Source organism: Homarus americanus, unplaced genomic scaffold, assembly GCF_018991925.1.
Source record: "Homarus americanus isolate GMGI-L3 unplaced genomic scaffold, GMGI_Hamer_2.0 scaffold367, whole genome shotgun sequence".
In the NCBI taxonomy this organism is placed as follows: domain Eukaryota; kingdom Metazoa; phylum Arthropoda; class Malacostraca; order Decapoda; family Nephropidae; genus Homarus; species Homarus americanus.
In genome coordinates this window covers 3676930-3691010 of record NW_024743709.1, presented here as the reverse complement: position 1 = coordinate 3691010, position 14081 = coordinate 3676930, and the positions used below count along the sequence as shown (strand labels likewise).

Below are 14081 nucleotides of genomic sequence, written 5' to 3'. Positions count from 1 at the left end.
ACCACTGGGGTCCAGAGGTCACTCACCACTGCGGGGTCCAGGAGGTCACTCACCACTGTGGGGGTCCAGGAGACACTCACCACTGTGGGGGTCCAGGAGGTCACTCACCACTGTGAGGGGGTCGGGTCACTCACCACTGAGGGGTCAGGGGTCCTCACTGGCAGGAGGTCACTCACCACTGCGGGGGTCCAGGAGGTCACTCACCACTGTGGGGGTCCAGGAGGACACTCACCACTGTGGGGTCCAAGAGGACACTCACCACTGTGGGGGTCCAGGAGGACACTCACCAGAGTCACCACTGCGGGGTCCCTGGGATGGAAGGTATAATATTATGTCTTGGACAAAACTGAATAAGAAAATAGCGGTCATCAGTAACGTGACCACGACCAATCACCATGTATGGGTCGAGGAACCAGTCGGCCAGGGTCTCGGCCAGCCTCTACGTGTGGTGACGCCCCTCCTCCCCTCCAGGAGGTGTGAGGGGGGCGTGCTCACCTGATTTCACATAGGTATTATGGACGCTTCTACCTCTTGAGAACTCCCTGTACTCCTTCCTGCTGTGCCCCTGGAGGAGAAATCCGCGCAATAATTACTGAAGGTGTGTGTGTGTGTGTGTGTGTGTGTTTGTGGAGAGGTAATCTTGCTAACACGTGGTACATGGTAATTAACATATATATTTTTGTTAACAGACTAAATAGGAGAGAGACTTTGGCCTTTGTTAAGCTAAATGGTGTTAATCAGTGTTAAAATTTACCAGCGGACATTGCGCGCCTCAGTGCCCCTCAGTGCCCCCCACACACACTCGCCCTCCCTCCCACAAGCCCCTCTCATCCCCCAACCTCCCCCTCCTTCTGGTAACAAGAACACTCGGTGTGAAATAACGTGATGTAAGTTTGGAGATGCGTGTAAGTGAAGCAATATACTTTCTCCCTTAACCTCGTTTTAATATGTTTTATCGATTTGACGAAGCGGTTCACCTGGATATACACCCCAGCTTAGTTCACCTATAGATTAATCAACCTAACGCTATTTGAGGGGAGTGAGGTTAGGTTAGGGTTTAGTTGAGGTTAGGTTACGTTAAGGTTTTAGTTGAGGTTAGGTTAAAGTTTGGTGAGGACGTTGATGGTTTGGGTGGTTTGTTGAGGTTGGGTTGAGTTTGGTGAGGTTGGTTGGTTTGGTGGTGGGTGAAGTTTGGTGGTTAGGTACGTTGGTTTAGGTGGTTGGTGGTGGTGGTTGGTGGTGGTGGGTTTGGTGGTTGATTGGTTGGTGAGGTGGGTGGTTGATTGGTTGATTGGTTGATTGATTGGGTTAGGGTTTAGTTGAGGTTAGGTTAGGTTACGTTAGGGTTTAGGTAAGGTTATTATATAGCCAGGTAGGTCAGTACGTAGACTCAGGTGATCCAGTCAAATAGTCAGACCAGTAACTCCTACAAACACTGACTCATCTCATCAGTCAGGGACACACCCCCTCTGCTGACGGGGGTAGTGAGTGTTAAGGAGTTGTGAGAGGTAAGCACGAGTGAGTGTATAGCCATAATGCCTCTCCCCTTCCTCCTCCCTCTCCTCCCCCCCCTCCCTTCCTCTCCCTCCCTTCCTCTCCCCTTCCTCCCCCTTTCTCATCACAATTCTACCTGTTGACCGAATTAGGCACACAGTTAGGACGCGTCATCCTGCACCTGCAACAGCTGACGGCCGGCCACCTCCCACACGTCTGATTTTCTCGGCCTTATATACTGTTAACCTGAGGCGGGAGCTGAGGGAGGGGCGGCGGGCGTCACCTGAGGATGGTTGTGACATAGGCTCCTTCCTTCCTTCCTTCCTTCCTTCCTTCCTCTGTCTCCTTCCCTTTCCCCAGCTATTTAAATCCCTCAAAACTGAAGCTTCCGGTGTTCCCACAATTGTAACTTCTAGAGTTTATCGTTTGTGTAGAGTGAGGGGCGATATGATAAGAGGTGTATAAATGGAAGTCAGGGTTAAACAAAGGTGATATAACAAAGGTACTCAAACTATCCAACCAGAGGCGAACTCGTAGCAATGGTTTTAAATTAGATAAATTTATTTTTAGGCGCAAGATAGGTGAACATTGGTTTGGAAACAGAGTAGTGGATGAGTGGAACAAGTTACCAAACATCTTGACTAACTCCAACACGCTGTATACCTTCATATATAGGTTGGGTGGATATATGAGCGATAGGGGTTGGGTGTTAAACGGGACTGCCCAGTAGAGACCAATAGGCCTGCTGCAGTTTCCTCCAATCTTAGGTTCTTATGTTAATTAGGCGAGATATCCTCCTTCGCCCAGGTGGAGGGACAGGAGATAGTGTATGACTATCCCAAAAGACTATCCGCACCTCCCTACCAAATTTTAGCTCTCTGTCTTCAAAGCTGTGGAAATACATAAGAAAACACACACACACACACACACACACACACACAGAGAGGGGGGGGGCCGGGCGGGGTTATTTTGTGGCATCAATCATTTTAGTGCTGATCATTTAAGTTGACAATGATGACGTCACCATTGCTTGCAGGTTTTGTTATCGAAACTTCACATCAGAAGGTCACCGGTGTTGCTATTTCTGGGGCTGTGATATGAATAATGCCTCCATGGGCTGGGTGTGCACGCGGCCACTGTATCATATCTAATGACCCGTCACACCACCACAGCCAATTTCCACGACGACAAGGTATTGTTCCGGAGACTGACTCATCCCTGCCTCACCCCCTCATCTCCTCAACTCTCACACGCACCTACCAGTCGTTCGTGAGAAATTTTCCTGGCTGGCGAGTTTCACCTACTTTCTCCGGAAATTTTTTAAGGCTGAGTTGATGACCAGTCTGAATATAGGAACACACACACACACACCTGATCATTATGAACTCTATATCATCACAAACGTAATATATAACGATCAATACCAAGCTATATGTCTGTCTGTCTGTCCCACACCCTGAGGAACTGTCATGACATTGGTGCGTGTTTGTCCACCTCCAACAATAACAACAAGAGAGAGCGGGGGTTATAAATCTGACCTTTACCGGGAAATTAACCTTTCCAGAGGGTCAATGGTCAAATGTGGTTAATGGGTCTTTTTCTCAACACTTGACAACAGGGGGAGGTGAGGGAAGGAGGTGGGGAGATGAATACGCAATTATTGATTTTACGCTGAGATATGCTTATATATGTATATCTATTAATGTAGTGTGTGTGTGTGTGTGTGTGTGTGTGTGAGAGACCCTGCACCATCAGCACGGTAAAACACTGGCCTAAGACTGTAATAAAAGGCTTTGGGTTAGCGCAAGTTACCAGTGTCACACGAAGCAGTTCTCACCAAGGCTTTGTGTATAATAAATCAGTATACACGTGTTGTGGTAATGCTCTGAGGTATTGTAGTCACAATAACGCACTGAAACGACTATTGTTGTGTAAAGGTTAGGTTAGAGGTTTGTTATGGTTAGAGGTTTGTTATGGTTAGGTTAGGTTAGAGTTTTGTTATGGTTAGGTTAGGTTAGAGGATTGTTAGTTTAGGGGTTTGTTATGGTCGATAGTTGAGTGGAGAAGTGAGTACTGTCAGAAAATACTCATAGCTTCAACACAGGCAGTGGGTGAGTATGCGGTCGGTGGCTGGTGTGGGTGGGTGGGTTGGTGGCTGGTGTGGGTGGGTGTACTGGGTGGGTAGATATATACGTAGGAATTATTGCTCTCCTTCTCCCCTTGATAAAACTGACTTCCTGTTATAAGATTGAGGTTGACCCAAATTGTGTGTGTGTGTCAGTCAGGTCAATGAACCGCGCGCACACACACACACACGGCAGTCGACAACACAGGGGAGGCGTTTATTAATACATGAAGGTGACAGATATTGATACAGCCATGAGTAACGCCACTATATTGTGTTGATTGATGGCTGAATATGTTATGCCTATTGATCCCTTACACCTTGTTATGAACTGGTGTTATGACAGGTGAACATGTTATATACCCGTGTTCTCTGGTGACTCTCAGGTGACCCTGGTAGGGTAGCAACACCATCACTTCCACTGTTTCAACCACCCCTCACACCCCACCCCCCCCACACCACCCTCACACCACCCCCACACCACCCCACACCACCCCCACTCCACCCCCCTCACACCCCACCCCCCTCACACCACCTCACACCACCCCTCACACCACCCCCACACCAACCTCACCCACCCCCACCCACCCTCACACCACCCTCACACCACCCCCACACCACCCCTCACCACACCCCTCACCCACCCCTCACACCACCTCACACCACCCCTCACACCACCCCTCACCCACCCCCTCACTCCACCCCTCACACCACCCTCACACCACCCCTCACCACCCCTCACACCAACCCCACCCACCCCTCACACCACCCCACACCACCACCCCCTCACACCACCCCCTCACCACACCCTCACCCACCCCACACCACCCCTCACACCACCCCCACCACCCTCACACCACCCCCTCACACCACCCCCTCACACCACCCCACACCACCCTCACCACCCCTCACCACCCCTCACACCACCCCCACCACACCCCACACCACCCCTCACCACCCCTCACCACCCCTCACCACACCTCACCACCCCTCACCACCCTCACACACCACCCTCACACCACCCTCACACCACACCTCACCACCCCCTCACACCACCCCTCACCACCCCACCACCCCCACCAACCCCCCCACCAACCCCACAACCACCCCCACCCACCCCACACCACACCCCACCACCCCTCACACCACCCCTCACACCACACCCCACCACCCCTCACACCACCCCCTCACCACCCCTCACACCACCCCTCACACCACACCCTCACACCAACCCCCACACCACCCCTCACCACCCCCACCACCCCCTCACACCACCCCTCACACCACACCCTCACCACCCCCACACCACCCCCACCACCCTCACCACCCCACCACCCCCACCACCCCACACCACCTCACCACCCCCTCACCACCCCCACACCACCCCCACCACCCCTCACACCACCCCCTCACACCCCTCACACCACCCCCCTCACACCAATCCCCCCACCACCCTCACACCACCCTCACACCACCCCTCACACCACCCCCACACCACCCCACCACCCCCCACCACCTCACACCACCCCCACACCCACACACCCTCACCCACCCCCCCACACCACCCCTCACCACCCTCACCACCCCTCACCACCCCACCACCCCCCACACCACCCCTCACCACCCTCACACCACCCCCTCACACACCCCTCACACCACCCCCACACCACCCCTCACACCCTCACCACCTACACCACCCTCACCACCCCTCACACCACACCCTCACCACCCTCACACCACCCCCTCACACCACCCCTCACCACCCCTCACACCACCCCTCACCACCCCCTCACACCACACCCTCACCACCCCTCACCACCCCACAACCACCCCTCACCACCCCCACACCCCACCCCCACACCCTCAACCACCCCCCACACCACCCCCACCAACTCTCACCACCCCCACACCCCCCACCACCCCCACACCACACCCCACCACCCTCACACCACCCCCACACCACCCCCACCACCCCTCACACCACCCCCCCCACCCACCCTCACACCACCCCCCCCACACCACCCTCACCACCCTCACACACACCCTCACCACCTCACACCACCCTCCCAACCACCCCCTCACCACCCCTCACACCAACCCCCTCACCACCCCTCACACCACACCCCACCACCCCCACCACACCACCCTCACCACCCCCTCACACCACCCCCACACCCCTCACACCACCCTCACACCACCCCCACCACCCCCACCAACTCTCACACCACCCCTCACCACCCCTCACCACCCCACACCACCCCACACCCCACCCTCACCACCCCTCACACCACCCCTCACCACCCTCACACCACCCCCATCCACACCACCCCCCACCACCCTCACCACCCCCACCACCCCTCACACCACCCCTCACACCACCCCCTCACACCACCCCACACCACACCCCACCACCCCCACCACCCCCTCACACCACCCCCACACCACCCCCACCACCACCCCTCACACCACCACCACCACCCTCACCACCCCACACCACCCCCACCACCCCTCACCACCCCACACCACCCTCACACCACCCCACCACCCCCACACCCCTCACACCCCACACCACACCACACCACCCCCACCACCCTCACACCACCCCACACCACCCCACACCACTCCCCACACCACACCCCCACCACCTCACCACCCCACACCCTCACACCACACCCTCACCACCCCTCACACCACCCCCACCACACCCTCACCACCCCTCACCACCCCCTCACACCCCCCACACCACCCCCACCACCCCCACACCACCCCCACACCCCCCACACCACCCCCACACCACCCCCCCACCACCCCCACCCCCACACCACCCCTCACCACCTCACACCACACCCTCACCACCCCACACCACCCCCTCACACCACCCCTCACCACCCCTCACACCACCCCCCCTCACCACCCCTCACACACCCCACCACCCCACCATCCCACACCACCCCACACCCTCACACCACCCCCCACACACCCCCACACCCTCACACCACCCTCACCACCCCTCACCACCCCCACACCAACCCCCCTCACCACCCCTCACACCACACTCCACCACCCTCACACCACCCCTCACACCACCCTCACCACCCCCCACCCACCCCCCACCCACCCTCACACCACCCCCCCACACCACCCCCACCACCCCTCACACCACACCCTCACCACCCCCCACACCACCCCCACACCACCCCCACCACCCCACACCACCCTCACCACCCCTCACACCACACACCCTCACCCACCCTCACCACCCCACACACCACCTCACCACCCCACACCACCCCCCACACACCCTCACACCACCTCACACCCCTCACCACCCCTCACCACCCTCACACCACCCCTCACCACCCCTCACCACCCCAGGCTACTAAGAGGATGAGTCAATGGCTGGTGTGCAGCAGATCCGGTGTGTTCCCTCAAGCTTCCCCAGGTGTTGATTGTTGACGTACACCCTCCCCTGTTGGGCCTGGACACCCTGTGTACACCCCCTTGCCCCTGTGTACACCCCTGGTGCCCGTGTACACCCCTGGTGCCCCTGTACACACTCTGGTGCCCCGTGTACACCTCTGCCCCTGTACACCCCTGGTCCCCGTGTACACCCCTGGTCCCCGTATACACCCCATGGTGCCCTGTATACACCCCTGGTGCCCTGTGTATACCCCTGGTCCCCTGTACACCCCTGGTCCCCGTGTACACCCCACACCCCTGGTCCCCGTGTATACCCCTGGTCCCCCGTGCACCCCTGTCCCCCTGCACACCCCCTGGTCCCCCGTGTACACCCCCCTGGTCCCCTGTACACCCCTGGTCCCCGTGCACACCCCCTGGTCCCCTGTGTACACCCCTGGCCCGTGTACACCCCTGGTGCCCCGTGCACACCCCTGGTCCTCACCCTGTCCCCTGTACACCTTCCCGTGTACACCGTCCCGTACACCCCTGGTCCCGTATACACCCCCATGGTGCCCCTGTGTATACCCCTGGTCCCCGTGTACACCCCCTGGTCCCTGCACCCCACACCCCCTGGTCCCCGTGTATACCCCCCTGGTCCCCGTGTACACCCCCTGTCCCCTGCACACCCCTGGTCCCCCTGCACCCCTGGTCCCGTGCACACCCCTGGTCCCCTGTACACCCCTGGTCCCCTGTACACCCCCTGGTCCCCTGTGTACACCCCTGTCCCCCGTGTACACCCCTGGTCCAAGAGAGAGAGAGAGAGAGAGACAGACAGACAGACAGAAAGAATAGAATTGAATTGAAACAGTTCATTTAGCCAGAAGAACACAGAGATACAGAGTGGATAATAATAACAATATTAACATGGCTGATTCAGTTGAGAACCTGAGCTCTCTGTTAGGCACCTGATATATACTATACATTTATCTCAAGGAAGTATTATGTAACATTTAGTATCATCTGGAATAGTACAATAGCATGGTGGTAATAAGAACATATCAGAATGTTACCACGGTTATCACTTCAATATTTATTTATTTTATTATATATTATTTTTATTTTTTATTTATTTATTTATTTACACATACACATACACATACATATACACATATATATATATATATATATCTTGATAAAATCACACGGGAAAATGGAAACAACGGAGTACCTTAGCTGACGAAAGCTAAGGTACTCCGTTGTTTCCATTTTCCTGTGATTTTATCAAGATTTATCTTATCCACGTTTCCATTGAAATATATATATATATATATATATATATATATATATATATATATATATATATATATATATATAAATTTATAAGTGGAATTGGAAAAACATAAGTATAATGGGGAGCAGTACAACATGATTGTACAGTAATATATGAACAAGAGAACAGAGCTGTCAGGATTATGTCTAGTTGGCAATTATGTTTATTACAATGGTAATTACTTATTTATTTACATGATATTCCGATAAAACGGTTTGATGGTACAATAAAAGAAGGTACTGTAAATATAGTAAGTGTTACAAGAAATATTAATACTTAGACATAGATATTTTTTTAAGATGATTTAGAGGAAGGGAACGTGGTCTTTGCTGGATGGGTGGGGTGTTGTTCTCACACCTTCACCGTGATATTTTATGGAGGTCTGGGACTGAGAGGAGCCATAGGGGTGGTCTTAGTAGCTCTGGGTGTCTTATGTTGTATCTCTGATTATTCTGGACTGGAAATAATTATTGTCAAGCAAGTGATTGATAGATTTGTAAACAAAGAGGGCAGAGCAGTAGGTGTTAATATCCTCGAATTTTAACATTTTCAATATAGCAAATTTTTCGTTTGTGTGATCTGGTTTCTTTTTTTAAGTAGGTCATTATCCGTACAACTCTCTTTTGTGCAGTAACCAGGGATTGTGTTTTTGAAGAGCCAGATGAATACAATAGATAGATAAGAGTAGATAGATACAGTAAATAGATTGATAGATAGATAAATGAGAGAGAGAGAGAGCAGGAAGAAAGAAAGAGAAAGAGGGGAGCAGAGAAAGAGAGAGCATGAATCACTGTTTTTTCTCCTCGTCAACCCACCACTTGGCCACCATCACCAGCCTCTCTTACAAGGATTACTGTACCACCAACACAAAGGGAGAGGTGTGTGTGTGTGTGTGTGTGTGTGTGTGGCCCTCCTACAGACACATACACACATACATATTTTTGTTTTTTCTGGCATGTGTATCTCCCAGGATTATTGTCAGACAGTGGTGGGGGGGCAGTAAAAGAAACACACTAACGCTTATAACCTAACCTAACCTACCCCCAACCTAAGCCTAACCTACTCTCAACCTAACCTGCCCTCAACCTAACCTAACCTGCCCTCAACCTAACCTAACCTACCCCCAACCTAAGCCTAACCTAACCCCAGCAATGAAAAAAAAATATATATTAAGATAGGTGTATTTTATAATCACCCCTATCCGTTAGTCTGTCTGTCTGTTGGCATTTCAATAATATGTGGGTCATAATTATCCCCCGTACAATAATTATATCCATTACAGTAATTAATTATAGTAATTACTGGGGTGGGTTAGGTATAATTTATATAAAGGGTTAAGGTTCATGATAGATTTGTATAATTGGTGGTGAATGGTGGTGAATGGTGGTGTATGGTGGTGAATGGTGGGGTATGGTGGTGTATGGTGGTGAATGGTAGGGTATGGTGGTATGTATTGGTAGTGTAGGTGTGAACCCATACCATACCCTCTATTCTATACCATACCCTCTATTCTATACCATACCATCTATTCTATACCATACCATACCATCTATTCTATACCATACAACACATATGACCCTCTTCCCCTCACCTCGCGATTGTTGTAAAAAAAAATACTGGAAACGAACATAGGCCCTTATTGCCCCCAGGCCCGTAAATAACCTTAAAACTAAAGTGAATGAATAAATTACTGTATAAATAATGAATAAGAGTAAATATATATATATATTTTTTTTAAGAGTTGATGACTGGTCGGGTTATGTAAGAGGTGGTGGTGTTGGCTGCCCTGTGTGTGTGGTATACAGGCATATTATTGTTATTATTAGTAGAAGTTGAAGCACCCGGTATTATTACTATTATTATTATTACTACTATTACTATTATTGTTGTTATTGTTATCATTATTGTTATTATTTCTATTGTTGTTATTATTAGTGTCAAATAATAAGGTAAGTGTAACAATAAGGCAGGGGTTCGGGAGTCAGCTGTTGCGCCATTAACAATTACAGAAGAGGAAGTCAGTGAGGAGGGGGCGGCGTTAGCGTGGGCAGAGTAGCCAGGAGAAGACGCGTGAGGCATATGAGGACGTCACGGTGATGGAAATGCTACGTCACGGCTGGTGGCCGATCGCGGTGCCAAAGGAAAGAGCGGCGCCAGGGCTGACTGACGCCACCACAGAGCCGAGTTGGGTACACTGACCTGAGGGAGGAGAGGTCTAAGGGAAGGGGGTGTGTAGGAGGAAGGGGGTGCGGGAGGGAGTGTGTGAGGAGGAAGAGTGTGTCGGAGGAAGGGGGTGTGTGTAGAGGGAGGAAGAGTGTGTGTCGGGAGGGAAGGGGTGTGTAGGAGGGAGGGAGAGGGGTAGGAGGAAGGGGTGTGTGTAGGAGGAGAAGAGGCCGGGAGGGGAAGGGGGGGGTACAGGAGAAGAGTGCCGGAGGGAAGGGGGGTGTGTAGGAGTGTGTAGGAGGGAAGGGGTGTGTGTAGGGAAGGAGTGTGTAGGAGGAAGGCAGGAGGAGGAAGAGGTAGGCAGCGATTATGAGGAAGGAGCAAGAGTGCAGAGAGTTGACCCCACACACACACAGCTTGACCCCACACACACAGTCAACTCCACACACACACACAGTTGACCACACACACACAGTTGACCCTACACACACACACAGCCTGACCCCACACACACACACACAGTTGACCCCACACACACACATGCACACACAGCTGACCCCACACACACACACAGTTGACCCCACACACACAGTTCCACACATCATCACAGTTGACCCCACACACACACACACAGTTGACCCCACACACACATGCTGACCACACAGCTTGACCCCACACACACACACAGTTCCCCACAATAGAAGCTGACTCACACACACAGTTGACCACAGTTGACCCCACACACACACACACAGCTTACCCCAGACACATAGCACACCCCAATGCTCATACAGCCACCCAAAGCATCACACACAGAGACGGGACGATATATGTCTCCCACCCCATGAATTCTCATAAACTTTAAATAAACGCACATCGCTGTCTCACATAAAGAAGGGTGATATGGTTTTGAGAGAGAGAGAGAGAGAGAGAGAGAGAGAGAGAGAGAGAGAGAGAGAGAGAGAGTAAATTAAACAATAACTGCCAGAAACCACGAATGTCATGTCATGTCATCTATACTAACGACAAATGAGCATCGCGTTATCTATTTCTTACGTAAATAATTCTACTCAGTATGTTATGGCATCTTTGTGTTGACGCTGTTATTATTTACTGTTAATATCCCACACTGAGGAATAACATTGTTTTATTTTAATCGTTTCATAACTACACTAGATATTTCAAGGCTACTCCTCTATCCTCATCCTCTTCTCCATGTCCTTAACCCACCCTTATCCACACGCCCCTTCCCCACTCCCCCCCCCCCACCCCCTCCCACACTTTACCCACCCACACCCCCACAGCCCATAGTCCCATACCCTCTTATTACTCCAAATAAATTTCTCCAGGCTGGTGTGTGACTCTTATATTACACCCGCCTATACGACCAGAAAAAATGGTGGGTGTATAGTTTAATTTTTTTTTGTTCGTTGTAGTCTGTCTGTCTGTCTGTCTGTCTGTCTGTTCACTGTATTTTTTCTGCCTCTGTCTGTCTGTAGTGGGGTGGGAATCAAACGTATACAGTACATCATCATTGCATGGATCATCACGTCATACCCAGACAGTATTATATTCACCAACACTATCATGGCAGACATAGGTTCATTATCATTATCATCATCATCATCATCATTATTATCATTATCATCATCATCATTAGGACTGGAGAGAATTGGTTAAGAACGCCTCCCTCGTCCCTCCCTCCTCCCGCTGTCCTCCCTCCCTCCCTTCCTTCCTCCCGCGGTCCTTCCTCCTCCCGCGTTCCAACAATGGCTGAGTATGAACATGAAGTGTGCTAGTTTGAGAATTCTCGTGAGCGCTAGATGACTTTCTTGCGTTTTCCAGAGCAATTACACTGGCGTCCTTGTGTCTGTGTGTGTCTGTGTCTGACCTCTACTACCACTGTCACCCCTGCTACCACCTGTGACCCACTACCCATCTTCCTCCCTCGCCACCTACCACTATCCCTCACCACCATCCTCCACCTATCCACCATCCTCCACTGTCACCATCCCTCACCACCTACCACCATCCCCCACTACCGCCCACTAAAATCCCCTACCACCATACCCCACCTACCACCACCCACTATCCCTCACCACCCACTATCCCTCACCACCCACTATCCCTCACCACCCACCCCTAACCACCCACCCACCATCACCCACCATCACCCAAGAGATTTTATTAATAGATAAGTACGTTGGCTTAAACAAGTATAACCTTGCATAATAAAGGATTGACAGTCATATCCCGTGTTCCAAGTGGCTGTGTGAACCCAGTGAACCTCGGGTGACGTGTGTGTGTGTGTGTGTGTGTGTGTGTGTGTAGAGGGAGAGAGAGAGAGAGTTTTGTTTTTAAGTTTAACAAATTTATTGACAAAGTTGGAGCAAGGGGGGTGAAGGGGCAGTGTTGTAATGTGGAAAGGTGATTTTTTTTTGTGGGGGAGGGTCAGGGGGGTGAGTTGAATGTTTGTTATAGTATTAATATTGATCTTGAGTCGTTTGGTGGCCACAGTGTTGTCTGGTGAATTGTTTAGTACTGTGCTATATACTACTGTGGGGAGATGGTCTTCCTGCGGTGGGGGATATCTGTCTGGTGATTTTGTGCAGGTGACTGTTTGGTTGGAGTCATTAGGTGGAGGTCGTTAAGTAGTTGTATAATGTATTGTGTATTTGAGAATGGTTGTGTATATTGTATTAAATAAAATACACCCCAAAAATATATGTACTGTACCTGTATCTGAGTTTTAAAAATTATGAGGGTTATCAATTTTATTTTCTCTTTCTGTCTGTAGTTGCCGGCAGTTTTGGATGAGGCGGACGAAGCCGGAGACATGGCCTTAGATCTGGCCTTACTGGGGCGTCATCACTGCATCGCAGACACACTCCTCAAACACGGGGCATCAGTCACCACAACCGACCCCACTGGTGCCTCTCTGCTGCACAGGGCTGTAAGGAGAGGTCAGTTACTGGAATAATTTGTGTTTGGTATTTTCCTGTACTGAATTTCAATCTAGATTTTTTTTCCTAGGTCGTGGCTATTGAAATTTATATTGAAACATTTTAATTTCAACCATGAATTATTGATATTGTTTAACCATTACTGTATATAGAGGATTGAAGCATAATATTCTAACCCTTTTACTAGCCATAATACCAACTGCTTATGGGGGGGGGGGGGTCTTTCTACCATATCCCCTCTCCCAACCCACATAGGTTAATTTGTTTAATCCATTTTGCTTGTATCAGTAACCCCTCCTCCTCCTCCTACCCACTGTCCCGAGGTGTGGTATAGCAGGTGTCCTCATGCAGCAGGTAGTGTCATTAAGCTGTGTTGGTCCAGTCACACACACCTGACACCAACAAAACTCTCCATAGGCTTTGATTTTTTTTTTTAGGTCATTTTTGGTATTTTGACATTCAGATTTTATTTTGGATGCCATAAGACTTAGACTGTTTATTATGGGCTTGGTCTGAGCTCCACTTCCTGCTTAGAGATGCCTCATTATTAATTGGAAGGAAATGATACAGTATCAAGGATTTTTATTTTTAAGAGAAGTCACCTACT

General features: G+C 50.9%; 1 protein-coding gene across 2 annotated transcripts in view; it reads left to right on the top strand.

Annotated features, from left to right (window-relative positions):
* LOC121877478 (rabankyrin-5-like) overlaps positions 1-14081 on the top strand; it is a 71930-nt gene that overhangs the window by 39593 nt on the left and 18256 nt on the right. For both annotated transcript variants that reach the window (XM_042383243.1, XM_042383242.1), the window contains exon 7: positions 13309-13474. In XM_042383243.1, the coding sequence (XP_042239177.1) occupies positions 13309-13474 (166 nt within the window). The remainder of the gene's footprint in view (positions 1-13308; positions 13475-14081) is intronic.